Raw genomic sequence first — 24,217 nt, forward strand, 5'->3', positions numbered from 1 at the left:
AGAAATCAAACTCTTGATTTAGGGAAATATTTTTATCTTAAATCAAGTTTAATTAACAATTATTTGACCTAAGGAATCTTCACCTATCCACGTGTACCACCCTGTGATGCTCTCGCCCCACTAAAAAGAAAATATTCTTATGATAGGTAGTCAGAAATATATTCTATTCTTTTCTCGGACCCCGCTATAATAAATGTTTTCTCTAATCGATGCCAGCTGGTTTTGAGTTGGAGATTGACAAAACTCTACAGAAAATCTGTTCCCATCTCTATCATCAAACTCCAATCAAAAGGATAAAAATACACAACACATGGATGAAAGTACATAGTCATTGATAAACACCTTTGAACTCTGAAAGTTGCACAGACAGGCAACGCACTGGCATTTCTTTTCTCTTTTTCCTTTTGCTTGATCTTATTATTGCCTTCACTTCAAATTCACATCCACCTTGATCAAACGACATATATTATTCCCAACTCTTTCAGCCTATTACTTCTCCTTCTCGGGCATACATGCAACATAATCAAACGACATGGATCCAATGACCACTCAAATATTAGGAGCCTCTTCCTCCTCTTCTTTTAATCATTCTTGGACATACCATGTCTTTCTGAGTTTTAGAGGTGACGATACGCGCTACAATTTTACAGACCATTTGTACAGCAATTTGGTTCAGAAGGGAATTAAAACATTCGTAGATGAGGAGGAGCTTAGACGAGGAGAAGAGATATCATCAGCCCTTCTTAAAGCAATTGAAGAGTCAAGGATTTGTATTATCATATTTTCCAAAAACTATGCATGGTCAAGGTGGTGCTTGGATGAGCTAGTTAAGATCCTGCAATGTAAAGAATCAAAAGGGCAAATGGTTTTTCCAATTTTTTACAAAGTACATCCTTCGGATGTGCGAAATCAGAAAGGTAGTTTTGGTGAAGCACTTGCCAACCATGAACGTCAGGTCAAGAATAACATAGAGAAGGTGGCCAAGTGGAGGATAGCTCTTACAGAAGCAGGAAATTTGTCAGGCTGGGCTTTTACGGAAGGGTATATTTCTAACCACTATAGCGGCTTACCAGCTTTTATTATAGGCTTGAGGGTTTTTTTACATTTATATTATTTTTTTATAATAGTTGAAAATTAGTTTAGGTTCCAAAATCCTAATATCTATAAAAAAGTGCTCAATGATGATCTGAAAAATGAATGACTTTGATCGGATGACATTGTAGTATGTGAAAGCTAGTAAGCCATAATTTGTTAAGGGAAATTTAATGAAACTAGTATTAAGGTGGTTTTTTTGGGTTGATCTTGCGAAATTTTCTTGTTTTTGTGTGTTTAAAAATAAAAATAAAAAAATCAATGCCTTTATTATGTTTCTAACATGCAGGCATGAATCAAAATTAATTCATGACGTGGTGGAAAAGATTTCAATGCAGCTATTAAATCGAACCTATTTGAATGTAGCGAAGCACCCGGTTGGAATTGAATCTCGTGTTCAAGAGATGGATAAGCTTTTAGATGTTGGGAGAAATATAGTTCGTATGGTAGGGATATGGGGAACTGGTGGAATAGGTAAGACAACGCTTGCTAAAGCTGTTTATAACTCAATTTCCTATAAGTTCGAAGGTAGCTGTTTTTTAGCAAATGTTAGAGAAACCACAATGAGACATGGAGGTGTCGTCCAACTGCAAAACATTCTTCTTTCTGAGGTACTAGGGGGAACAGAAATGAAGGTGACTAATGTTGATAAAGGAATGAATGTGATAAAGCAAAGGTTGAGCCATAAAAGGGTTCTCTTAATTCTTGATGATGTGAATCATTTGGACCAGTTAAACAAATTAGCTGGAGGGTCTGATTGGTTTGGTTTGGGCAGTAGAATTATCATAACCACAAGGGATAAGCATTTGCTAGTTGCTCACCAAGTTAATCACATATACAAGGTCACAGAATTGGATCATCATGAAGCTTTGAAGCTCTTTTCTTTGAATGCCTCCAGAGGAAATAGACGTCTAGATGATAATTATGTGAAACTTGTAATGAGTGTAGTACAATATGCTCATGGCCTTCCATTAGCTTTGATTGTTTTAGGTTCACTTCTATGTGGTAGAAGTATACATCAGTGGCAAGCAGCATTAGATAATTACAGAAGAGTTCCTAACCAAGAGATTCAAGGAATTCTCAAAGTAAGTTATTATGCACTAGAAGATCCGGTGAAAGAAATTTTCCTTGATATTGCATGTTTTTATAAAGGTGAAAATAAGGACTATGTGATGCGAATACTGGAATGTTGTGAGCTGAACCCTAAGTATGGTATTGAAGTACTCATAGAGAAGGCTCTTATAAATATTGATGATGATCATATTGGGATGCATGACTTGCTAGAAGAAATGGGTAAAGAAATTGTTCGCCAAGAGTCACCAACTGAGCCTGGTAATCGTAGCAGATTGTGGTTTCACGAGGATATTTACCATGTTCTAACGGAAAATACAGTAAGCATGATTTATATACACTCAACACTTTTCTGATTCCACTCTGTGATTGATTTGAACATTTCCCTTTTCAGGTTTCCCTTGATGGATCATCCCAAGAGAAAAGAAAAGAAAAAAATTCGAAATTTGTTTAGTGTTTTATTAATTTACTTATCAATTAGTGTTTGAATGCTTCTATTTATGCATACAGAGTTTATTCAATTCAATAAAGCAAGAGCTTAATTATGCAGGATATAGTTTTCTTGTTAAAATCCTTAATAGAATCTTTTTGAACACTTGCATTCTTATTTGATGAACTTACTTTCTTTGGGCTATTGCTTTTTCATACTAGGGAACAAGTAAAATTAAAGGAATCGTGGTAAAGTTGCCCGAGTCATATGAAATATGCTTGAATGCTCAAAGTTTTTCACAAATGAAAAATCTTCAAGTTTTTATCAGCTGCAAAGCTTGTTTTTCTGGAGACATCGATTATCTGCCCAATGAGCTAAGGTTCCTTGACTGGCCTGAATGTCCGTGTCAATCTCTGCCATCAAATTTTAATCCAAGGAAACTTGTTCAACTCAATATGCCTCGCAGCGACCTGTTACGACTAGGGGAAGGATTCAAGGTATATAAAGCTTGTTCAACTCAATCTGCTTTCTTTAAAGCTTATCATTTGATCCCATCTTTCATTTTTGTGGTGGTTGTCTCACAGAGTTCGCAACATCTGAAATCTATAAATTTCGAAAGCTGTAAGTTCCTAAGGAAAATTCCCAACTTCTCTCAAATCCCGAACTTGGAGGAATTGAATCTGAAGTACTGTGGAAGTTTAGTTGAGGTTGATCCTTCTGTTGGGTTCCTTGATAAACTTGTTCACTTGAGGCTTAATGGGTGCTATAACCTTAGAGTTTTTCCAAGAAGAATGAACTTGAAATCTCTGCGAAGGATGAATCTTGAAGGCTGCACAAGGCTTGAGAATTTCCCTGAAATTGAGGGGAATATGAAATCCTTAATATTTATGGATCTATCCCGAACTGCCATCAAACAATTGCCTTCGTCAATTGGAAATCTCATTGGTCTTGAAAAGTTATATATACATGGATGTGAGAACCTTACAAGTCTTCCATGCAGCATTTATCGGTTGCAGCATCTAAAGATGGTTTCCATCTATCGATGCCAAAAACTTGTTACATTTCCGAATAAGGTAAACCCTGAACCTTCATGCAGTGCAGAAGCACTTTCCTTAGTGCTTCCAACTAAGTCTTCAAACATTTCACGTGGAAACTATGGCTCCTTAGCATTTCCCAAGCTCTGGAAATTCGATGTGGGAAAATGTAATTTATCAGAAAGTAATTTCCTGCAGACTCTCGATTGCGGGTCCACTTTAGAAGTACTTGATCTCTCAGGAAGCGATTTTGTTAATCTTCCCGTATGCATTAGAAAATTTGTCAACTTGCGGATGCTTAACTTGCGTGGCTGTAAGAGGCTTGGAGAAATTCCCCAACTCCCATCCGGAATAGAACGAGTAGATGCAACTGATTGCATATCATTGGAAGAATTTTCGAACTTGTCAAACATTCTGGAAGGCAGAGACTCGCATATGATTGGTTGGATGAACTTGTCTAATTGCCGGAGACTGTGTGACAATCTGGCCGGGGTGGCAAAGATGAAAAAGATTGTACTGTGTCCGGTTGTTCTGTCCTCTCTGTTTCTCGCCCAACAATCTGTGTTTGAGGTTGTGTTTCCAGGAAGTGAGGTTCCAAAGTGGTTCAGCTGTTGTAGGGATTTGAAGGAGCGTCGTGAATGTGAAGTTTCTGTTGAAATCCCTCCCAATTTCAAGTGGTCAAAAACAGGGTTGGCTCTCTGTGCTGCTGTTGAAATTAAGCAACACAGTTCTGGCATTTGTTGCTTGATAGCCAGAGTTTACATGGATGAAGAATGTTCTCATGAATGTGTGGTTTATTTCGATTCGAAAGAGATAGAGTCAGCTCATCTGTGGCTGAAGTATATCCCATTCCATACAATGATAGCCAAGACAAGAAGTGGCTCGCCACCTTTTAAGTGCCGAGTTAGTTTTGAACTTACCAGTGAAGGTTCGGTGTTTTTCGAAAGCTGCGGAGTCCACCTAGTGATACAAGACGATTTGCCAGTGCCCAAAACAAAGTTTCACCCTAATTATTGCATTCAAATGTAATGCTGGATAAGTCGCATTTGATTTTCGCTCGCTCCTTGTTTTTTGTCTTCCTTCTAATTAAGTTGTGTTTTTTTCTTCCTTTGTTGTTGAAGTGTTCCAGTAACATATGATGTTTATCATATAAGATAATAAGAAAAGGTCCTTCAAGAATAACAAATACCGAGCTCTCTCTACATCAAAGAGAAATAAGTCTCTTGCACAAGGTTTCTGCTCACATTTTCATAAATACAAACTAAAAGACTCGTATGTAAACACAACGAAAATACGAATTTTGTAGGGGTCTACATGAAAAAAGGAATTTAACACAATGTCCAAATCACAGAAGACTCCACATGATGGCAAGAATAGTTGTAAATGTTGTAAAAAATAATAGTTTTCCTCTTTCCATAAAGTCAAGTACAAAATATTTATATTATAAATAACATATAAACAAATTGAAAAGCTTTGAAGGTATAATGAAATTGAAGAAAACAAAATAATGGGGAAATAAAAGGAAAATAAGTAATAGGTAAGAAAAAGGAAAATAAATAATAAGTAAGAAGGTGAGTTTGGTACGGTGAAGCACGTCAAAGACGCTGTCCTAAAGCCTTTGTAGCCTCCCTACGTCAGTCTTGATGATCTACAAGAGTCCAAGATACGACCCTTGACACAAACTCAAGATCCATTATGAGCACGTTCATAGATGAATATAGGTATCCAAGTCACATAACCACTGCCTAAAATAATAATATAAAGTAGATAATATATATAAATGTAGAAATGAGAGAATTAGTTTGTGGTGGTGATTGTAGTATGTGATATTCTGATAGTGTATTTTTTGTCTTGTGTGTGTATCAAATGTGAAGGAAGAGTGGCCTTTTATAGGCATCCGAAACATGTAACCTTCACCAACCATAAAAGTTCCCCAACCAAAAAATTAAGGCATTCACCAACCAGAAATAAAGCATGAATATTAAATATTTATAACCCCCACAATAAATAAAATAAAAAAACCAAAATAATTAAATAAATAAAACGGTTAAATTTTTAAAACCTTTTAAAATTCCAACAATAAAGTCTATAGGATGTCAAGCACCAATGCCCAAATATGGTAGACAAACAGAATAACTATGCCAACGGTATTCGATACGCCATTGGCTTTTGTGAAAGCATTACTGGCTGCCCGGATGTGTTCTTGCAGCAAATAACCAGCGATGATGAGACATATTACAATGCCAATCCAGTCGCCCCTTACGGTGTTTGCAATTAAACTAGGAGCAACGACTATAAGGAGAATCAACGCAACCGGCAATTCAAGCCACTCTGGAGGTTACCATCATAACCAATAAGCACAAACAGAAAACAAAGGATGTAACACCCCGACTCCAATTAAATTCCCTATTTAAATTATTTAATTTAATTTGAAATTATGAATTTACCCTCAGGATAAGGGTATGTTGGTCATTTTCTTATCCGGAAAGATTTTGGGGCAACGAGTGGTATTTTTAAGTATTCGTCTTGAGATGAGTCAGTAGGCGTATAGTGAACGAATCGAGAGTTGTAGCGAAGAAGTTACGAGCAAAACTTTATCAGTGGCAAAATCGTAATTATCTCAAAGTGGGTTTGATAAGAAACTGAAAATATCTCTCTTTCTCCTGCGTCGCACGACCCAGGCACAGCCGCAGCCTCCTCACGTTCGACGTTGCCACCACCGGCCACCACTCGCCGGGACCCGTGCCAAAACATCCGGGCAGACCTCGCCGTCATTCCCCAGCCCACCTCCCACCGTGAGCCGCCTGCCAGTCGCCGGAAAAAGAGAAAAACGAGCCGGATTTTTGACAGATTTTCCAATCGCTCGTTCTCCCTCATTTCTCCACCAATTTGGACGTATAAGGTATGGATTTCCACCTATTTTTCATGATCTAGCTGATGGTTGGATATGATTTCATCAATTTTGTGCCTAGGTAGTTCGATTTTCGAATTGAAATTCGGCCGGTTTTGGGATCGCGATTCCGGCCACTTCCGGTCACTTTTTGAGGTGGGAGCAAAAGTGACTCCAAATAGGTGTTACACAGGGTAGAGTCTTGAGCAGTAATTTTGAGATTTTCCAGCGAAGTGTTATTGCTTTGGACACCCACGCGCTGTCGGCGCGTGGCGCATGAAAAGGGCATTGTGTCGATGTGATCTCCTGGTCTCACGAGCGCGTAGGTACTTTCGGTTTCGATTTGGTTGACATTTGAACCGCGAAGCGGATATTGCATATTGTGTGTTATCCGGGTTGATAGGTTCGAACCGTTGGATCGTACTGAATTTATTATATGTTACTCTAGACATCCTTAGGATCGTGTAGGAATTCGCGGATCGTGAATTGGAGTCGGATGTTCGATTCAATAACTTAAAGTTTACATTTTACGATAGCCGTCCGATCGTGCGATCGTGAGCGATCCGACCGTCTGTTTTGGACCAAACTTGCTGGACGTGTATCCTAGACCTTGTGGAACCTATAGGTACTCCCAGATTGTAAAACGGAGGTCGTGGGTCCCGTGGGCCCGGTTGACCCGGTTTGAAAAGTTTGACCGTCCAATTGACCGAATGTCCCCCGAGGCTATTCCATCATCCGAATTGGGTAGTTGGACCTTAGAACGTCTCTTACCTCGTACACTTACTTGAAAACCCGGGAAAATAGGATTTTAATTTAAAGTTCTCGTTTAAAACTTTTTTATTAATTTCATACTTGCATTCTGAAATAGTTACTCCAGCCACGCATACGCGGCAGGCAGGACCCTCTCGGGGTCAAGCAGCGTGGGACTACTTGTGAGTGGATATTGTTTTTCAAATAATAAGCATGGTTTTATGACGGAAAAATTATGCATATTGCATTTGCAACATATTCTGGGTTTTGACATATTTGAGTATTTTGAGTATGTATATATGGATTTTGAGTATTTCTATATATGTTTGGCTATGTGTGGGGTACTTGGGTGGTTGAGGTGAGGTTGTGGAAAGAAATGCGCATAGAATGTCAGTTTGGAGTGTTATAAGCACTACCCTATGTACCTCCCAGGATTGAGAACTTTGGAAATTAAATGATGATACTTGAATATGTTAGAACTCGGACATTCTTGATTGGGTGTTTCGTGGACCCTTGGCGAGGTAGTTTGCGCTCGTAGGATCTGGTCACAGTCACGAGTCTTGAAGATCATTTGTATGCGTTATGGCTGAGAGTTTGTCCCCTAGTTGGACGGCTTGTTCCCTAGCCACATAGTCAATTGAGGATTCTTCCATGTGGACTAATCAAACAATCCCCAGTTGGATTGTTTCCCCGGTACAAACTAGGTTATGGTCATATTTATATCATATATATCTATTTTTATATATTTATATATATATATTTATATCTACTCATTCGTTCTTGTTTCTCAGTGAGGATACTTCCTCCCTTATCGTGCTAATGGGCACGTGTTTCGAGAGTTTAGTTTTGGGACTTAAGATAAGATTTGAACGGTTGGTTTGTAAAGTTTCTTTATGAATTTCGGACTTGGCTCCGGTGTTGATTTAACTATATATGCACATGATTATAAGGGTTTTGGATGCATTTGGATTTCGTGCATGGTTTTTTAAACGGTGGGGTTATATTATGTTGGTTTACACTGAACTTTATTTTTGTCCACTCACATTTTTCTATTTTGCGGGCAGTAGTTGACTGAACTGAGCAGTTGAGCCGGATCAAGTGCTTTCATATCTTGAGCCTTTGTAGGACTCTTTCATCATCTTATTTCCGTTGAACTTTGTTTATGTTGTAATCGAAATTCTTAGATATGCTCTGTTATCGTCCATGCTAGGGTTTGATTTGAGAGGCTGGAGGCCGTTGTTGTGAACTGTGTTTTAAAAGCATGCTGCTGGTTGGGATATTAAATTGTGAATTTTTAGCAGGTTGAAAATTTTGGGAAATGTTCAATTTATCGGGGAGATTGCCAAAATTTTGGTAGAAAGTCTCGATCTTTAGTAAGTGGGCCCGGCATCAGGGTGATGTCGAAACTAAGACAGATTCGTCCCGGGTTCCGAGGAAATCCGAGGCGGGTCCTATCAAAGGATCAACTTCTATGTAACATAATATAAATCAACTTCCCAAGCTAACATAAACATTATAACTCAGCACTGGGAATAAAATTTGCATTTTACCCGGGAAATGTTTAGGAAATAAAATCCGTAAGATGACAGCAACTAAAGCAATCCATCTTCTAATCTGTCCCCTGAACCCACCGACTGCCCGGCTGTGTTCTTGCAGCAAATAACCAGCGATGATGAGACATTACAACGCCAATCCAGTTGCCCCCCACAGTGTATGCAATTAAACTAGGAGCAACGACTATAAGGAGAATCAACGCAGCCGGCAATCAAGCCACTCTGGAGGCTACCATCATAACCAGTAAGCACAAACAGACAAAAAAAAAAAGGATCAACTTCTAGGTAACATAATATAAATCGACTTCCCAAACTAACATAGACATTATAACTCAGCACTGGGAATAAAATTTGCATTTTACCTGGGAAAATGTTTAGGAAAGAAAATCCGTAAGATGACAGCAACTAAAGCAATCCATCTTCCAATCTGTCCCCTGTGAAATTAACCATTTAGAAGAGTTTAGAGGGAGAGAAAAGAATGAACAGATAATAGGAAATATGCAACTGATAATACACACAGTATAGAAAATAACCTGAAGAAGTTGAACAATATTGAAGGAAGGGTAAAGAAAATGTAGGGGATTAAGAGCCCTATAAGGATGTTTGGTTTCCAGATTGTTTGATCCAAGATTAACAGATAGCTGCAGTAAGCACAGATAGAAATAGGTAAGGTCGTGCATTTGCTTTGTTCCGCAAATGTCAGCTTTGCAAATATTTCTAGCGTGCGAAAGGAGGAAGCTGAAGGACTGGGCGTATCTTGTTTTTCTTGGGAGGAATTCTCTCAGTTGGTAATTTTGAACACTGTTTTTCTCATATAAATTCTCTTTTTTGGTAAAAGATTGGTCAAATGGTTTTCAATAATGTAAAACCACCTTTCCTCATTTTTTTCAGGGAAATTTAGATTGTGAACCACCTCCAAAACAGAGGACTGACATTTGCACTATAATGTACACAAGTGGAACAACTGGAGAACCAAAAGGTGTTATTATTACTAATGGAGCAATTATGGCAGAAGTATTGTCTGTGGAGCAAATACTTTTTCTAACAGAAAGTGATCTATTTCCATAATAAATGAGTTTCCTAGCCTTTTTACGATATATATCCTTGGAGTTTCCAAATTAATGATTATGCTGCCTCTTATTTGCACTTTTTTTTATTTGAACTTTTGGTTTCTCTTTTCAAGTTCTGTGATTACAAGGAAGTGTTGCCACTAGAAAGTTGAGAACATGATTTGTTGTTAAGTTTGTCAATTGAACTCAATGATTATTTCCTCGTGCTAATCATATGACATTGACACTGAAATTGATCACATGATTATTTCAGTGTACAGAAGAAGATTCGTATTTTTCCTTTCTTCCTTTGGCCCATATATACGATCAAATTATGGAGAGCTATTGCATCTACAAGGGTTCCTCTATAGGCTTCTGGCGAGGAGTAAGTAATAAAAGTAATTTATTGCAGTGATTTCTTTTTCTTACACTTACATGTTTCAGTCAAAAGTTCTCTTGGTGCATTACCAACTTGTTCCCAATGTGATTTTTCACTTTGAACTTGAAGGATATCAGATTTCTAATGGAGGACCTTCAGGAACTAAGGCCTACTATGTTTTGCGGGGTCCCTAGAGTGTATGGTCGCATATACACTGGTAATGCATGCATTATACTGAACTATATAGATATATGTCCTTGAATTTTGTTATTCTAAATATTTGGCCTAAATTTTCTTTGTGCAAGTATTGCTAATAAAGTTTCATCTAGTAGTGCGTTGAGGAAGATGCTGTTCCAATATGCTTATAACTAGTATGAGTGATGATAAAATGGAAATATTTTTGTTTGCATTTGCATCTCTACAATAGAACTAATGGAGATTTAATTGACAGCAAGTTGGCAAATCTGGAGAAGGGTATGCCATTCCATTCTTGAAATAGCTATTTTACATTCTAACAAAGTGCTACTTGTGGCAGATAAAACAAGCATTAGGGAGACGAGTTCGTATACTGTTGTCTGGTGCTGCACCGTTGCCTAGGCATGTGGAGGAATTTTTTAGGGTCACTGCCTGCACTACTTTGTCACAAGGATATGGTATCGTTGGATGAACATCTGCTAAGTTATCTAGGAAATATATAGAATCATATAAATGGTGTTAGGTAATCTTCATAGGTTTTGCAGTGACCTTTTTATTTGGCCAAGAAAAAAGAAAAGACATTGTGATGCGGACTTGACCTAGTACGAATTCATTCTCATCTTTGAAGAAGCTGGTATTAATTGTTTAACTGATGAAATCTAAAGCATAAATAATTTTCAAAATGCAGGAAAATTTATAAGATATTTACTTATCATTACAACTATATATGCATGATTTAGGATGTACCATGTATGCAAGATTTTCTAGTTCGTGACGCGAGCTTTTTAAATTTTGATGCACAACATATCAACAGTAGTTTATAAAAATTTTCCTTAAAAAAAGAGCTTTCCATCGGCTTGTTAAGCTCTTTGACATGTAGGCCTCACTGAAAGCTGTGGTGGATGTCTTACGTCCATTGGCAATGTTTTTCCTACGATGGGAACTGTGGGCGTCCCCATGACAACTTTTGAAACAAGGCTTGAGTCAGTGCCAGAAATGGGATATGATGCACTTTCCAGTGTGCCACGTGGAGAGATCTGCCTGAGAGGAAAATCCTTGTTTTCTGGTTACCACAAGCGACGAGATCTGACAGAGGAAGTCCTTATTGATGGGTGGTTTCATGCTGGTAAAAATTCTTACAATAGTTAGCCATACAGTTGAATGAAATAATTTACTTGCTTGATGGTTAGTCTTTTGGCTTGTCCAAAAGTCACCACTGTGCATGTTAGAATGTTTTGTTGATGGTTAATTGTTGCATTAAAAGGTGTTATTTCTTGACTTTGAGTGGATTGCAGGTGACATTGGAGAATTGCAGCCTAATGGAGCAATGAAAATTATGGATAGGAAAAAGAATATATTTAAACTGTCTCAAGGTGAATATGTTGCTGTGGAAAACATTGAAAGCAAATACCTGCAATGCCCTCTTATCACATCGGTACGTTGTTTGTTACTACATCCAATAGAAGTAGAACTATTTCCATACATTAGGACTCGCCTCTGTTATCCTCCATTGACGAGTTTGTATTTTTGGTTTAATTTGTGAAAATTTCCTTTTGGTTGTTTTCCTGTTTTCTAAAGTTGTGGATATCTGCACTTTCCTCTGGTTTGCAGATTTGGGTTTATGGGAACAGCTTTGAGTCGTTTCTTGTTGCTGTGGTGGTCCCTGACAGAAAGGCATTGGAGGATTGGGCAGCGGAGCATCATTTGACCGATGATTTTAAATCATTATGTCAAAACCTGAAGGCAAGAAAGTACATTTTGGATGAGCTCAATAGTGTTGGTCAGAAGCAGCAAGTATGTAGATAATTGTCTCCTCAACTCCGTCTCTAATTCGATGCTTTGTTGATGTCTACTCAATCTGACTTGGGTGACCTTCCTGCAGCTTCGAGGTTTTGAGCTGTTAAAAGCAGTTCACTTGGAACCAAATCCCTTGGACATGGAGAGGGATCTTATAACTCCAACATTCAAACTGAAGAGACCACACCTACTTAAATATTACAAGGTATGCCTTCTGCTCTCTCTTTCTATATATTGTCTTAAATCTCCTCACAGTTACTGTGCGACTTCCTTTTCAAGCACCTGGTAGGCCTTCAGTTTGCCACTCACTTAATATCCTTTCCCCACCCTTGCGGCCTTGGATTATTTCTTAAAGAAATGAATTTCTATTGCTAATGATCAAGTGCTATGCCATAAATCTCTATCTCTCTCCCTCTCTCCCTCTCTCTCTCTCTCTCACACACAAATAGTAAAAGCTGACTTCGTCAAGTGAATGTTAAGTTTATATTTTTTGGAATATCATCTGCAGGACAGTATTGATAATGTTAAAAACATAATGCACACTTGTACTTGAAATAATTTAGAAAGCTCTTGAATGATATAGAAAAGACTAGAGTTTAAAAGAATGTGCAAACCGACAAAGTCGGTGAATACAAAAAAAACAGTGTGTTATAATATAAAATATTCAAAGTGTGATAAGAGCATCCACAATGATGCTCTCTATTTCTTAGCTAAAATTTGGCTAAGAATATAAGAAAGCTATTTTAGGAGCTCTCTAAAAAAATTTAACTCCAACCAAACTCCATAATTTGGAGAGTCATAAATGCTTTAACTCTTTTTTAATTGGTTCATCTCTATTATAAAATAAAATAAAAAATAGTTAGCATTAAATAAAGGTTTGAAATACTCATTAAATAAAGCAGCATTAAATTATAGGGAGCCACTTGGAGTCCTTTCTCTCTCCTCAGATTTAGGAGCTCATAGAGGACTCCCTATTTTAGGAGGTGAATAGGGAGTGTGGTTGGAGTTGCATTTTTACGATTCCTCCCTAAAATTTGTCTAAGGAGGTGGTTTAGGGAGCCCATTGTAGATGCTCTAATCCCACCAACTTTAGCAATGTCGGTTAAGTCTTCTATATATAGGCTTGATGCCTACGCCAATGTGTGTGTTGAAAAACAAAAGCTTGTCAGCTCTAAAAGCTTTGTAACTTTATCCCTTCATTCAAATAAAATAAAATATTTTGTTACTCTTTTAAAAGTCTTCCTTTCTAAGTTAAGTTATTTCCCAAACCTCTTCTCTCTTAAACTAACAAATAAACTGTACAATGAAGCAAAGGAAGCAAGGGTATGACAGCAATGTCGAAAGTCAGAAGCTACTGGAGAAAACCTTTTTACCACAATTTCCCAAAGATGTGATTGCTGACAGTGGGCAGGTGCTACCCACAAAGACTCTGGATTCGGATCCCTGCGAGTCCGTCTATAAGTTAGTTTGTGTATAAATATTAAATAAAGATAATATGAAAAGTTCTGGTTTGAGAACCATATATATATATATATATATATATATATATTTGTCCCAATGTCAGTTATTTGTGCTTGCAAATACACACAGAATTGCTATATTCATTCACTCTTTCAGTATGATGTAAACTTAATATGTTTATATATGCTCAAAACACATAACATACCTTGATCAGACATGGTGACAATTACTGCAGCAAGGAACTGGATTTCTTGTTATGGAAGAAACTGAAATTCTGCAATAGGTTCTTGGACAGATTCGCAATATCGCAGTAGGGTAGTTTTCTCTATGCTATCCGGCTCTTGAATCTCTTCTTGATGGGGTAGAATAATATGAAAGTGATTTGCAGTTAGCATAGGGACCTCCCTTTTATAAGCATAGTTTAAGAATCCTCCTTATCATGGATTACTTAAACTCCCTTAGCCAAAAGGATTAGGTATCTCAATCCATTTAATGTAGGAAATGTTAAGCACTTGTATTTATCTGAAAAGTCATATATATCAAGCCTTAAAAAATAAATCGATCCATGTAATCCTAATTGACATTGGACTAGTTATCCTTAAGTGATTAGAAGACCATCTTTAGGGTTTGTATTAGAATGCAAATCTTACATATGAATGTCAGATATCACATTTGACAAGAAATGATTTGCTTCCCAAACCATTTGTATGGAAGTTAAAGACGATAAAGACTTAATGGCTACTTTACTTTTGATCTCTCAGGTACCAATTGCTTGTATCTACATTGCTATAACCCCAAAATCAATGATGAACTGATTCTCAATAGGTCTTGGTCTATGCAATGTAAAATAATCTTCGTGGATTTCTTAGTTGTCTTTATCACCAACAAATCCACCCAAAAAGAAAAAGAAAAAGTTGCCAACAGGGTCAGGTTTGAACTCGCCTAGTACTTTGCTAGTGTGCGCGCAAAAACTCCACTCTCCTTGTAGCTTAGATTATCGCTTGTATTAAAAAAGATTATCGCTTGTTTAAAGTAGAATTAAAGGACAACACTGAAACACACCAACTACCACGCGTATGAGCTTTTGTCGTTTTGGATTCTTCAACTACTCATAATTGGACTGGAAAAGACGTTCGAAGTTTCAACGGAAGAACACTGGCCCTTCCTCTTTCTTTGTTTCCTCTCGTTTCCTTGTCTTCACCTTCATCGACTTCGCAAAGGAGGTTGAAGCTCGCAGCTAACTTCCTCGCAGCTTCCCTCGCTCATAAGATGCTTTCTTATTAAAAGAAAAGAAACCCAGAGGCCAAGCCCTTCCCAGCTCTTTGATTAGCCTGTTTACTTCTCCGGCACCCAATCAAAAGTCAGTCATTCAATGACATACGACGTCTTCCTGAGTTTCAGAGGCGAGGACACGCGATTCAACTTTACTGATCATCTGCACAGTAATTTGACTCGGAAGGGAATTAGAACCTTCATAGATGATGGTCTTAAGAGAGGGGAAGAAATATCACCGGCCCTTCTCAGAGCGATCGAAGAGTCGAAGATTTCCATAATCGTGTTCTCCAAAAACTATGCATCTTCGAAGTGGTGCTTGGATGAACTCGTCAAGATCCTTGACAGTAAAGAAACAAGGGAGCAAATAGTTTGGCCTGTTTTTTACAAGGTGAATCCGTCGGATGTACGGCATCAAAGGGGCAGTTTCGGTCAGGCACTTGCTGACTATGAATGCGAATTCAAAGATGACATGGAGAAGGTGCAAAGATGGAGGAGAACTCTTGCGGAAGCAGCCAATCTGTCCGGATGGTGTTTCATGAACGGGTATATATTTATTTTCAACCACGCACCTTAGCTGCTTACTAGACTTGTTTATTTCTGATCTTTTAATAGAAATTGAAACTGTTAGAACAGGATCAGGAGCCATATACAAAGGCATTGTTTTTAATGTCAAATGCTTTGAACATCCAAGGTTTAAAGATGTGGCTTTTGTGTGTCCTTTGAACCTGATCCTTATACATACACAATGTCTAGTTTTTCGATCCCCAAATTAAGAATTATCCCTGCAAAAAATTAACAAAATCTGAAATCGTACCATTTTGGTAATTTTTTATACGAGTGATCCTTGAATAATGTCCTTAAAAATAAACGGTTCATGTTATCCGAACCTGTGATCCATTTTTGTAAATAGTCAAAAGGGGATTCCTTTTAGAAGGGAGTTGTACACTCACACACACACACACATATATATATATATATATATCACAAATGGTCTCGGAGGTTTACGAAATTATCACCTTTCGTCCCTAATGTTTGTTTGTGACACTAATGGTCTTTGAGGGTTACCCTCCACAAATCAAAATAGTCCCTACCATTTTCTATTAAATTGTTAATGTGGTACATGTGTGGAGCCCACACATCCAATGGTATAGAGCCACGTAGTTTTAAATGTAATAAAATATATTTTTAATATTTTTAAAACTTAAAATTCATAAATAAAAAAAATTAAAAGCAACTTAAATCCTTTTATATATTTTTAAATATATTTCATGCTCTGTTTTGAGAGAGAGAGAGAGAGAGATAGAGAGACAGAGAGATAGATATAGAGAAGTGGGTATGCGAGGAGGGGGAGGGAAAACACAAGGAGAGGGAGAGAGAAAGCGAAGGGAGGAAGAGGAGGGAGAGAGGAGTGGGTTTGCAAGGGGGAAAGGGAAAGAGAACACAGGGAGAGGGAGAGAGAAAGATATTTTAAAAAAATATTAAAAAGATATACCATTGGATGTGTGGGTTTCACATATGTGCCACATCATCAATTTAACAGAAAATTCGACGGAAGCTAACGGCAAGGACCATTTTGATGGGTGGAGGCTAACCTTAAGGACCATTAGTGTAAAAAAAAATGTTAGGGACGGAATTTGATAATTTTGCAAACCTCAGTGACCATTTGTGATAAAAAAGCATATATATATAATATTACAAAATGTTATTCATCATTAATCTTTCGCATATTGTATAACCTTGCAGGCATGAATCAAAATTTATTGACAACATCGTTGAAGAGATTTCATTACAAGTATTAAACCATGCGTATTTGAATGTAGCAAAGTACCCAGTTGGAATAAAGTCTCGTGTGCGCGAGATAGATAAGCTTTTGGGCGTTGGAGGAAACGATGTTCGCATGGTAGGGATATGGGGCACTGGTGGAATAGGTAAGACAACAATTGCTAAAGCTGTTTATAATTCCATCGCCCATATGTTTGAAGGTTGCTGTTTTCTAGATGATGTTAGAGAAAGATCAATGTCGTATGGAGGCTTAGTCAAACTACAAAGTATTCTTCTTTCTGAGATTCTAGGGGTGAAAGAAGTAAAGGTGACCAATGTTGACAAAGGAATCAATGTGATAAAGAAAATGTTGAATGGTAAGAAGCTTCTCTTAGTTCTTGACGATGTGAATCAATTGGACCAATTAAACAAATTAGTTGGAAGGTCTGATTGGTTTGGTTCAGGCAGCAGAATTGTTCTAACGACAAGAGATAAGCATTTGCTAATTGCTCATCAAGTCAATCTAATATATGAGGTTGAGAAGTTAGATCATTATGAGTCCTTAAAGCTCTTCGCCAGTTGGAATTCATTTTCAAGAAATGGACACTTAGAAGATGATTATGCGAAACTTGCAAACGATGTAGTAGACTATGCTGACGGTCTTCCATTAGCTCTGATGGTTTTGGGTTCACATCTATGTGGTAGAAGTATTGATCAATGGAAATATGCATTAGATGGTTACAGAAGAGTTCCTAACCGAGAGATTCAAGAAATTCTCAAAATAAGTTATAATGCACTAGAAGATGCGGTGAAGGAAGTTTTCCTTGATATTGCATTTTTTTATAAAGGTCTAGGCGAGGATTATGTGATACAAATACTAGAAGGTTGTGACCTCAACCTTAAGTATGATCTTGAAGTCCTCGTGGAAAAAGCTCTTATAAATATTACGGAAGATGGCTGCATTTGGATGCATGACTTGATACAAGAAATGGGTAAAGAAGTAGTTCGCCAAGAGTCACCAACTGAGCCCGGAAAACGTAGTAGGTTGTGGTTTCACGAGGATGTTTACCATGTTTTAACAGAAAACACAGTAAGTAGAATATATAATTTAAAGCATTTTATTTTTATTTCATAAAAAAACTTGTCCTTTGCTAATAGTATTGCTTTTTCATACTAGGGAACGGATAAGATCAAAGGTATTATGGTGAATTTGCCTGCTGGGCTTGAGTCAGATGAGGTATGTTTGAATGCTGAAAGCTTCTCAAAGATGAAAAATCTTCGACTTTTTATAAATCATAATGCGTGCTTGTCTGGAGAAGTTGATTATCTTCCCAATGAGTTGAGGCTCCTTAGCTGGCCTGAATATCCGTCACAATCTTTGCCAGCCAATTTTAATCCAAAGAAACTTGTTGCTCTTACTATGCCTCGTAGCTGCATTTTACGACTGGATTTGGAATTCAAGGTATTTAAATTACAGCTTTTTTCAAGAGTTTATTTTTTTTATTTTTTTTTCAGAAGTCTTTTATTGGGAGTTTATTAAGAGCTTATGATGCGATCCTCTCTCTTTTTCTCTCTGTTTTGTGGGACAGAGTTTGAAATTTATAAATTTGGAGCACAGCAAATTCCTAATAAAAATCCCTGACTTCTCTGGAGTCCCAAACTTGGAGAGGTTGAATCTAAACTATTGTACAAGTTTAGTTGAGCTTCATCCTTCTGCTGGTTTCCTTCATAAGCTTGTTAAGTTGAGTCTTACGGGATGCCGTAGTCTTACTCTGTTTCCAAGAATTGTCAACTTGAAATCTCTGCTGCATTTGAATCTTGACGGTTGCATAAGTCTTGAGAATTTTCCTGAAATTAAAGGGAAGATGGAATCTTTGAAATACCTGGATCTATCAGAGACTTCCATCAAAGAATTGCCTTCATCGTCAATTCGACATTTCACTCGTCTCGAGAATTTGTTTTTCACCGGATGTGAAAACCTTACAAATCTGCCATGCAGCATTTATGAGTTGAAGCACCTAAAGACAATTTCTGTCCTTGGATGCTCAAAATTGGTTTCATTTCCTAAAATGGCGAAGTCTGAAGATTCAAGGAGTGCAGAATCACTTGTGACTCTTCAAGGAGGCAATTTAGCGTTTCCCAAGCTATCTATGTTCTTTGTGGGGGGATCCAATCTTTCAGACATTGCCGATTTCCTTTTGACTCTTGATTGCATGACCACATTAACTATCCTTGATCTATCAGGAAGCAATTTCGTTAGTCTTCCCGTATGCATTAATAACTTTGTCAACTTGGATGAACTTTGGTTGGTTAATTGCAAGAGACTTAGAGAAATTCCCGATCTTCCACAATCATTGAAAATTTTATATGTGAGTGATTGCATATCATTGGAAAGAGTTTCAAAATTGTCCAACATTTTGGAACGTAAAGAGTCTCAAATGTTCATGGAAATGAGATTGAGTAATTGTTGGAGACTGCGTAACAATCTGGTTCGAATTGCAAAGAAGAAAAATATGTTCATAAATCAAGTCAATCTCTTCTCTCTCTTTCTCTTGTCTCAGCAATCTTTTGTCACAGTTGAATTTCCAGGAAATGGAATTCCAAAGTGGTTCAGTTATCGTAAGGATTTGAACGATCTTTGCGAATGTCAATTCTCTATTAAAACCTCTCAAAATTTCAATTGGGAGAACAAAGGAATTTCTTTTTGTGCTTTTCTCGAAAAGACCAAAAATAGGTTACAATATCATATTAAACCCAGCATCAGGGAGTTTGCTGTTGATATTTACGTGAATGAAATGTGCCTTGATAATATTCATTCAACAATGAAAGAATCGAGTTTAGTGTGGCTGTCATATTTCCCTTTCCATGATTTGATGTGGAGAATGGCATGCACGAAAAGAAATGTGAAAAGAACATGGGTGATGCCGCCTTATTTGCCTACAATCCAAGTTCATTTTGTGCGTGTTAGCAAAGCTGTGAAAAGCTGCGGAGTCCACCCAGTAATGCCACCAGGATGAAGACCTCAGTATAGAGGCATGGGTATGTCCAGGAAGATACCAATCGATCAATCTTCCAAAGGGAAAGGACAGTAGCATTCAAGTGTGATTGGGATGATAAGGATTTGCATCCTTCTTATAAGCTGACATTCTCAAGCCCGTGGGTAGAATTCGGTGATCTATATTTGTGATTGTTTGTGTTAATTCCACATGATTGGTTTCTTAGACTTCAATTGAGTTTTGAATGGTGGATGTTGGAATGGTGCAGTCTTGCTAAAGTCTTCTTCCCCTGGTAGGAGCAAAGTGCATTTATTTATGGGTTTCCTCAAGTCTTCTTCCGGCTTTGATTTAACCACTGATTCTTGTACTTCCAAAAAACTTTGCGGCTCCAGTTGAGGCTTGTGTTATGACAGGCATTGGATTCACTTGCAGACCTCAGAATACACTTTCAGAATGGCTTTCCAGATAGCCCAACACACACAGGAGATAATGGTCAGCTCTTTCATCTCTGTTTGCCCCTGAATTTTCTGTGATGATATATAACTGTCAAGGCCATTGGTTAAACCTGGTCACCTCACCTGTGATTTAAGTACTCCTGAATATAGCCTAGAAAGCTATTTTAGCTATTTTGGCTAATTTTGAATATTCTATCGTTTCTCCAACAAGCTACCAAAGTACAGTTCTGTTTCATTTTTGGTACACTACAGTTCTGTTTCATTTTTGGTACACTATTGTAGGGCGAGCTCAAGTTAATTTATCCATCAATTTATAAAAGTTTATTCACATTACGTACTTGATCACTTCTTATGGACTCATTTGATGATAATTCTAATCTCGTTCATGAAAGATAATGATGTTTTTAATGCAGATGACATTGGTCAGCCAGATAGGCAATGAAATCATGCAGATGAAGAAGAATGAATCGAATTTAACTGTCTCAAGGTGAATATGTCGTGGATAGCATTGAACACAAACCCCTGCCCTCTCATCTCATCTCTATCTATTTGCCTCAGTAGATGAGATTCTGTTTGTTGGGGTCTTAGCACTAATTTCCACTTTCTTTATTCGAATCTTCTGAAGTTTTGAATATGTTGATTTCCCAATTGGTTCACAGGTTTGGTATTTTGGAAAAAACTTTGAGTCTTTTCTTATTGCTGCGGTGGTGCTTGACAGAAAGGCATTGGGGGACTTGGGACCAGAGCATGCTTCGACCTGTTATTATGCCTAAACCTTTAGGCAAGAAAAAAACATTTTTGATGAGCACTAAAGTAATGGTCAGAAACACCATACTCAATGCCCTTTTGCTAATTGCATGCTTGCTGATGGCTGATGTTTACTCGTCAGAATTCAGAAACACCATGGCTGAGCTTCGAATTTTCTAGATGTAAAGGGTCTTCATTTGGAACCAAACGGTCCAAATCCCTTTGAGAAGTTAAATTTCAAAACACATCCATGTCATCTTCCTTGATAGTGCTCCCAGCTGGGGTGTTGCAACTTTGTGACTCGCATATGATTGGTTGGATGAACTTGTCTAATTGCTGGAGACTCTGTGACAATCTGGCCGGTGTGGCAAAGATGAAAGAGATTGTACCGTGTCTGGTTGTTCTGTCCTCTCTGTTTCTCTCCCAACAATCTGTGTTTGAGGTTGTGTTTCCAGGAAATGAGGTTCCAAAGTGGTTCAGCTGTTGTAGGGATTTTGAAAGACCGTAGTGAATGTGAAGTTTCTGTTGAAATCCCTCCCAATTTCAAATGGTCAAAAACAGGGTTGGCTCTCTGTGCTGCTGTTGAAATTAAGCAAAACAGTTCTGGCAATTGTTGCTTGATAGCCAGAGTTTACATGGATGAAGAATGCTCTCATGAACATGTGGTTTATTTCGATTTGAAAGAGAAGAGTCAGCTCACCTGTGGCTGTATTATATCCCATTCCATACAATGATAGCCAAGACAAGAAGTCGCTTGCCACCTTGTAAGTGCAAAGTTAGTTTTGACCTTACCATCAAAGGTTCAGTCTTTTTCGAAAGCTGCGGAGTCCACCTAGTGATCAAGGATGATTTGCCAGTGCCCAAAACAAAGTGTTTTCCCTAATCATTGCCTTCAAATGTAATGCTGGGTATGTCCCATTTGATTCTCTCTCTCTCTCTCTCTCTCTCTCTCTCTCTCTCTCTCTCCCCTTGTTTTTTGTCTTCCTTCTAATTAAGTTGTATTTCTTTCTTCTTTCGTTGTTAAAGAAAAGAGTTCCAGTAACATATGATGTTTATTACATAAGATAATAAGAGAAGGTCCATCAAGAATCATTGAACAAATACTGAGCTCTCTCTACATCAAAGAGAAATAAGTCTCTTCCACAAGGTTTCTGCTCACACTTTCATAAATACAAACTAGACTATTACGTAAACACAACGAAAATATGAATTTTGTTGGTGTCTACATGAATTAAATACAAAAAGGGAATTTAACACAATGTCCAAACCACAAAAGACCCCACATGATGGTAAGAATGGTAGTAAAGTCTATAGGATGTCAAGCACCAATGCCCAAACAGGGTAGACGAACAGAATAACTATGCCAACGGTATTCGATACGCCATTGGCTTTTGTGAAAGCATTTCTGAACCCACCGGCCGCCCGGATGTGTTCTTGCAGCAAATAACCAGCGATGACAAGACATATTACAACGCCAATCCAGTCGCCCCTCACGGTGTTTGCAATTAAACTTGGAGCAACGACTATAAGAAGAATCAACGCAGCCGGCAATTCAAGCCACTCTGGAGGTTACCATCATGACCAGTAAGCACAAACAGAAAACAAAGGATCAACTTCTAGGTAACATAATATAAATCAACTTCCCAAGCTAACATAAACATTATAACTCAGCACTGGAAATAAAATTTGCATTTTACCTGGGAAATGTTTAGGAAAGAAAATCCGTAAGATGACAGCAACTAAAGCAATCCATTGTCCAATCTGTCCCCTGTGAAATTAACCATTTAGAAGAGTTTAGAGGGAGAGAAAAGAATGAACGGATAATAGGAAATATGCAACTGATGATACACAGAGTATAGAAAATAACCTGAAGAAGTTGAACAATATTGAGGGAAGGGTAAAGAAAATGTAGGGGATTAAGAGCCCTGTAAGGATGTTTGATTTCCAGTTTGTTCGATCCAAGACCAACAGATAGCTGCAGTAAGCACAGAGAGAAACAGGTAAGGTCGTGCATATTTTCTCAAATCAAATCACTTTACATCAGAAAAAAGGTGATAAATTGACAATCTGTGCCACTGTCGATGACTGTGCACTCACTCAGAAGTCTATATATTCGCAATGATATTACTAACACCGTTAAAATCACTCAAAAACTCTGCAATCTGTAAAAGAAATAACTGACAAAAAAACTCCACTTTAGCATTCCATCAAACATACAAATGAAAAATCTTAGTTACAGAGCAATCACAATCAAAACTTTGAAAAACCAACGTAGAAATAAGCACAGAATTTTCAGTGCAGAACAGATCGTGTATTTTGTAAGACAGACACAGCCACATGATAGATCAAGTATATGAAATTAACATGATTAAGCTATTACCCAGAAACACATATGAATCAATATCTGTTAAAATCAAATTCATGACACAAAGATCAACCAAAAAAAATCTCAATAACAAGGAGAGGGGCACACATTGCAGCAAAAGCAGCAACCCATTTGAGGAAAGAGGTGCCAAAGCCTAAGCTGCCCAGATGGATGGCATGGTTGGCAAGCTTTTTAGCAGCAGTGGCAAGGTCTTTGAGATCGGAGTGGATCAATTCATCTGCATCTGATTCAGTCATCATTTTCAAGTAGCTCTGTTTTGCCATCTCCAATTTTTCTCTCTCTCTCTCTCTGATCACAAACCCAACAAACACAAAACCACCCTTTGACTGTTCAAAACACAGACAGAACCAGAGAACAGCGAAGTTTACTAGAAGAAGGCAGAGGATAGATTTGACGTTGGGTTTTCTTGCGTATATAAGGAAGGAAGTGAGTGGAAGATTTGAGAAAATATCTATAAAAAGAAATTATTGGCGCCACGTAGCAGTATTGGCAACCAATAGTGTTTGGGCAACTGGTGAGTGGTACCAGCTATTTTGAGATGTGGACGCTCCTTCTTTGTCTTCTGGATTAATCACAAAGGTGGACCCCTTATTAGTTGTCTATGTCTGATTTTGTTTATTTAATTATTTTTCTTGTAAGAACAAAGGAAGTTCTGCATTATTGAATTCAAGCTTATAAAGTTGATTATCTTTATTTAAATATTTGAGGAAATTTGTAAAGAATCCATTAGTTTCGTGATTTGGAGTAATTGCTTCCTTCATGAAAGGTATTGGGTTCGAGTGAGTTTACTATATTATCACATATGTTAATAGAAAATGTCATATATATAGAAATTTTGTAGACACGTTGCCAATCCCCCCTAAGCAAAATGAACTGAAAGATCCAACAGTGTACCA

At 37.7% G+C, this 24,217-nt stretch overlaps 4 protein-coding genes across 6 annotated transcripts; 3 read left to right on the forward strand and 1 right to left on the reverse strand.

Moving 5' to 3' along the window:
• The first annotated feature begins 333 nt into the window (after positions 1-333).
• Positions 334-11,073, forward strand: LOC148916428 (TMV resistance protein N-like). Its single transcript, XM_089055130.1, is given in 10 exon segments — positions 334-1,041; positions 1,382-2,483; positions 2,815-3,090; positions 3,178-4,652; positions 9,524-9,608; positions 9,712-9,780; positions 9,782-9,799; positions 10,144-10,254; positions 10,386-10,465; positions 10,784-11,073. Coding segments are annotated over 9 exon segments (3,702 nt in total). The 5' UTR covers positions 334-532; the 3' UTR covers positions 10,443-10,465; positions 10,784-11,073.
• LOC148916429 (putative CoA ligase CCL6) lies at positions 10,769-13,981 on the forward strand. 2 transcript variants are annotated; one of them, XM_089054043.1, is made up of 6 exons: positions 10,769-10,901; positions 11,324-11,569; positions 11,739-11,878; positions 12,055-12,237; positions 12,326-12,445; positions 13,550-13,981. In XM_089054043.1, exons 2-6 carry the CDS (start codon positions 11,380-11,382, stop codon positions 13,715-13,717), a joined length of 801 nt encoding a protein of 266 aa, XP_088910169.1. In that variant the 5' UTR covers positions 10,769-10,901; positions 11,324-11,379; the 3' UTR covers positions 13,718-13,981. The 2 variants fall into 2 exon arrangements, with proteins under 2 accessions (XP_088910169.1, XP_088910170.1); XM_089054044.1 differs by having other exon boundaries at positions 13,555-13,766.
• A 350-nt stretch (positions 13,982-14,331) lies between these two features.
• Positions 14,332-21,392, forward strand: LOC103335516 (TMV resistance protein N-like). 2 transcript variants are annotated; one of them, XM_089054041.1, is made up of 6 exons: positions 14,332-15,519; positions 16,720-17,827; positions 17,915-18,199; positions 18,327-20,225; positions 20,602-20,675; positions 20,848-21,392. In XM_089054041.1, exons 1-4 carry the CDS (start codon positions 15,074-15,076, stop codon positions 19,752-19,754), a joined length of 3,267 nt encoding a protein of 1,088 aa, XP_088910167.1. In that variant the 5' UTR covers positions 14,332-15,073; the 3' UTR covers positions 19,755-20,225; positions 20,602-20,675; positions 20,848-21,392. The 2 variants fall into 2 exon arrangements, with proteins under 2 accessions (XP_088910167.1, XP_088910168.1); XM_089054042.1 differs by having other exon boundaries at positions 15,378-15,519; positions 16,797-17,827.
• Positions 21,393-21,968: 576 nt separating this feature from the next.
• LOC148916430 (cold-regulated 413 plasma membrane protein 2-like) lies at positions 21,969-23,743 on the reverse strand. Its single transcript, XM_089054045.1, has 4 exons — positions 23,409-23,743; positions 22,803-22,910; positions 22,633-22,703; positions 21,969-22,497 (listed from the first exon to the last, which is right to left on the reverse strand). Exons 1-4 carry the CDS (start codon positions 23,582-23,584, stop codon positions 22,244-22,246), a joined length of 609 nt encoding a protein of 202 aa, XP_088910171.1. The 5' UTR covers positions 23,585-23,743; the 3' UTR covers positions 21,969-22,243.
• Between the last annotated feature and the right edge of the window lie 474 nt (positions 23,744-24,217).

The sequence above is a fragment of the Prunus mume genome, linkage group LG6 (assembly GCF_029339155.1).
Source record: "Prunus mume cultivar Tortuosa linkage group LG6, ASM2933915v1, whole genome shotgun sequence".
In the NCBI taxonomy this organism is placed as follows: Eukaryota; Viridiplantae; Streptophyta; class Magnoliopsida; order Rosales; family Rosaceae; genus Prunus; species Prunus mume.

Bases quoted from the DNA above. Each gene is read 5' to 3' on its own strand.
- LOC148916429 (XM_089054043.1), top strand. From the start codon at position 11,380: ATGGGAACTGTGGGCGTCCCCATGACAACTTTTGAAACAAGGCTTGAG. The intron at 11,879-12,054 runs GTACGTTGTTTG...TCTGGTTTGCAG, and splicing joins AATGCCCTCTTATCACATCG to ATTTGGGTTTATGGGAACAG. The intron at 12,446-13,549 runs GTATGCCTTCTG...TGTACAATGAAG, and splicing joins ACCTACTTAAATATTACAAG to CAAAGGAAGCAAGGGTATGA.
- LOC103335516 (XM_089054041.1), top strand. From the start codon at position 15,074: ATGACATACGACGTCTTCCTGAGTTTCAGAGGCGAGGACACGCGATTC. The intron at 15,520-16,719 runs GTATATATTTAT...ATAACCTTGCAG, and splicing joins GGATGGTGTTTCATGAACGG to GCATGAATCAAAATTTATTG. The intron at 18,200-18,326 runs GTATTTAAATTA...TTTGTGGGACAG, and splicing joins GACTGGATTTGGAATTCAAG to AGTTTGAAATTTATAAATTT.
- LOC148916430 (XM_089054045.1), bottom strand. From the start codon at position 23,584: ATGGCAAAACAGAGCTACTTGAAAATGATGACTGAATCAGATGCAGAT. The intron at 22,704-22,802 runs GTTATTTTCTAT...TTAATTTCACAG, and splicing joins ATATTGTTCAACTTCTTCAG to GGGACAGATTGGACAATGGA. The intron at 22,498-22,632 runs GTAAAATGCAAA...GGTAACCTCCAG, and splicing joins CTTTCCTAAACATTTCCCAG to AGTGGCTTGAATTGCCGGCT.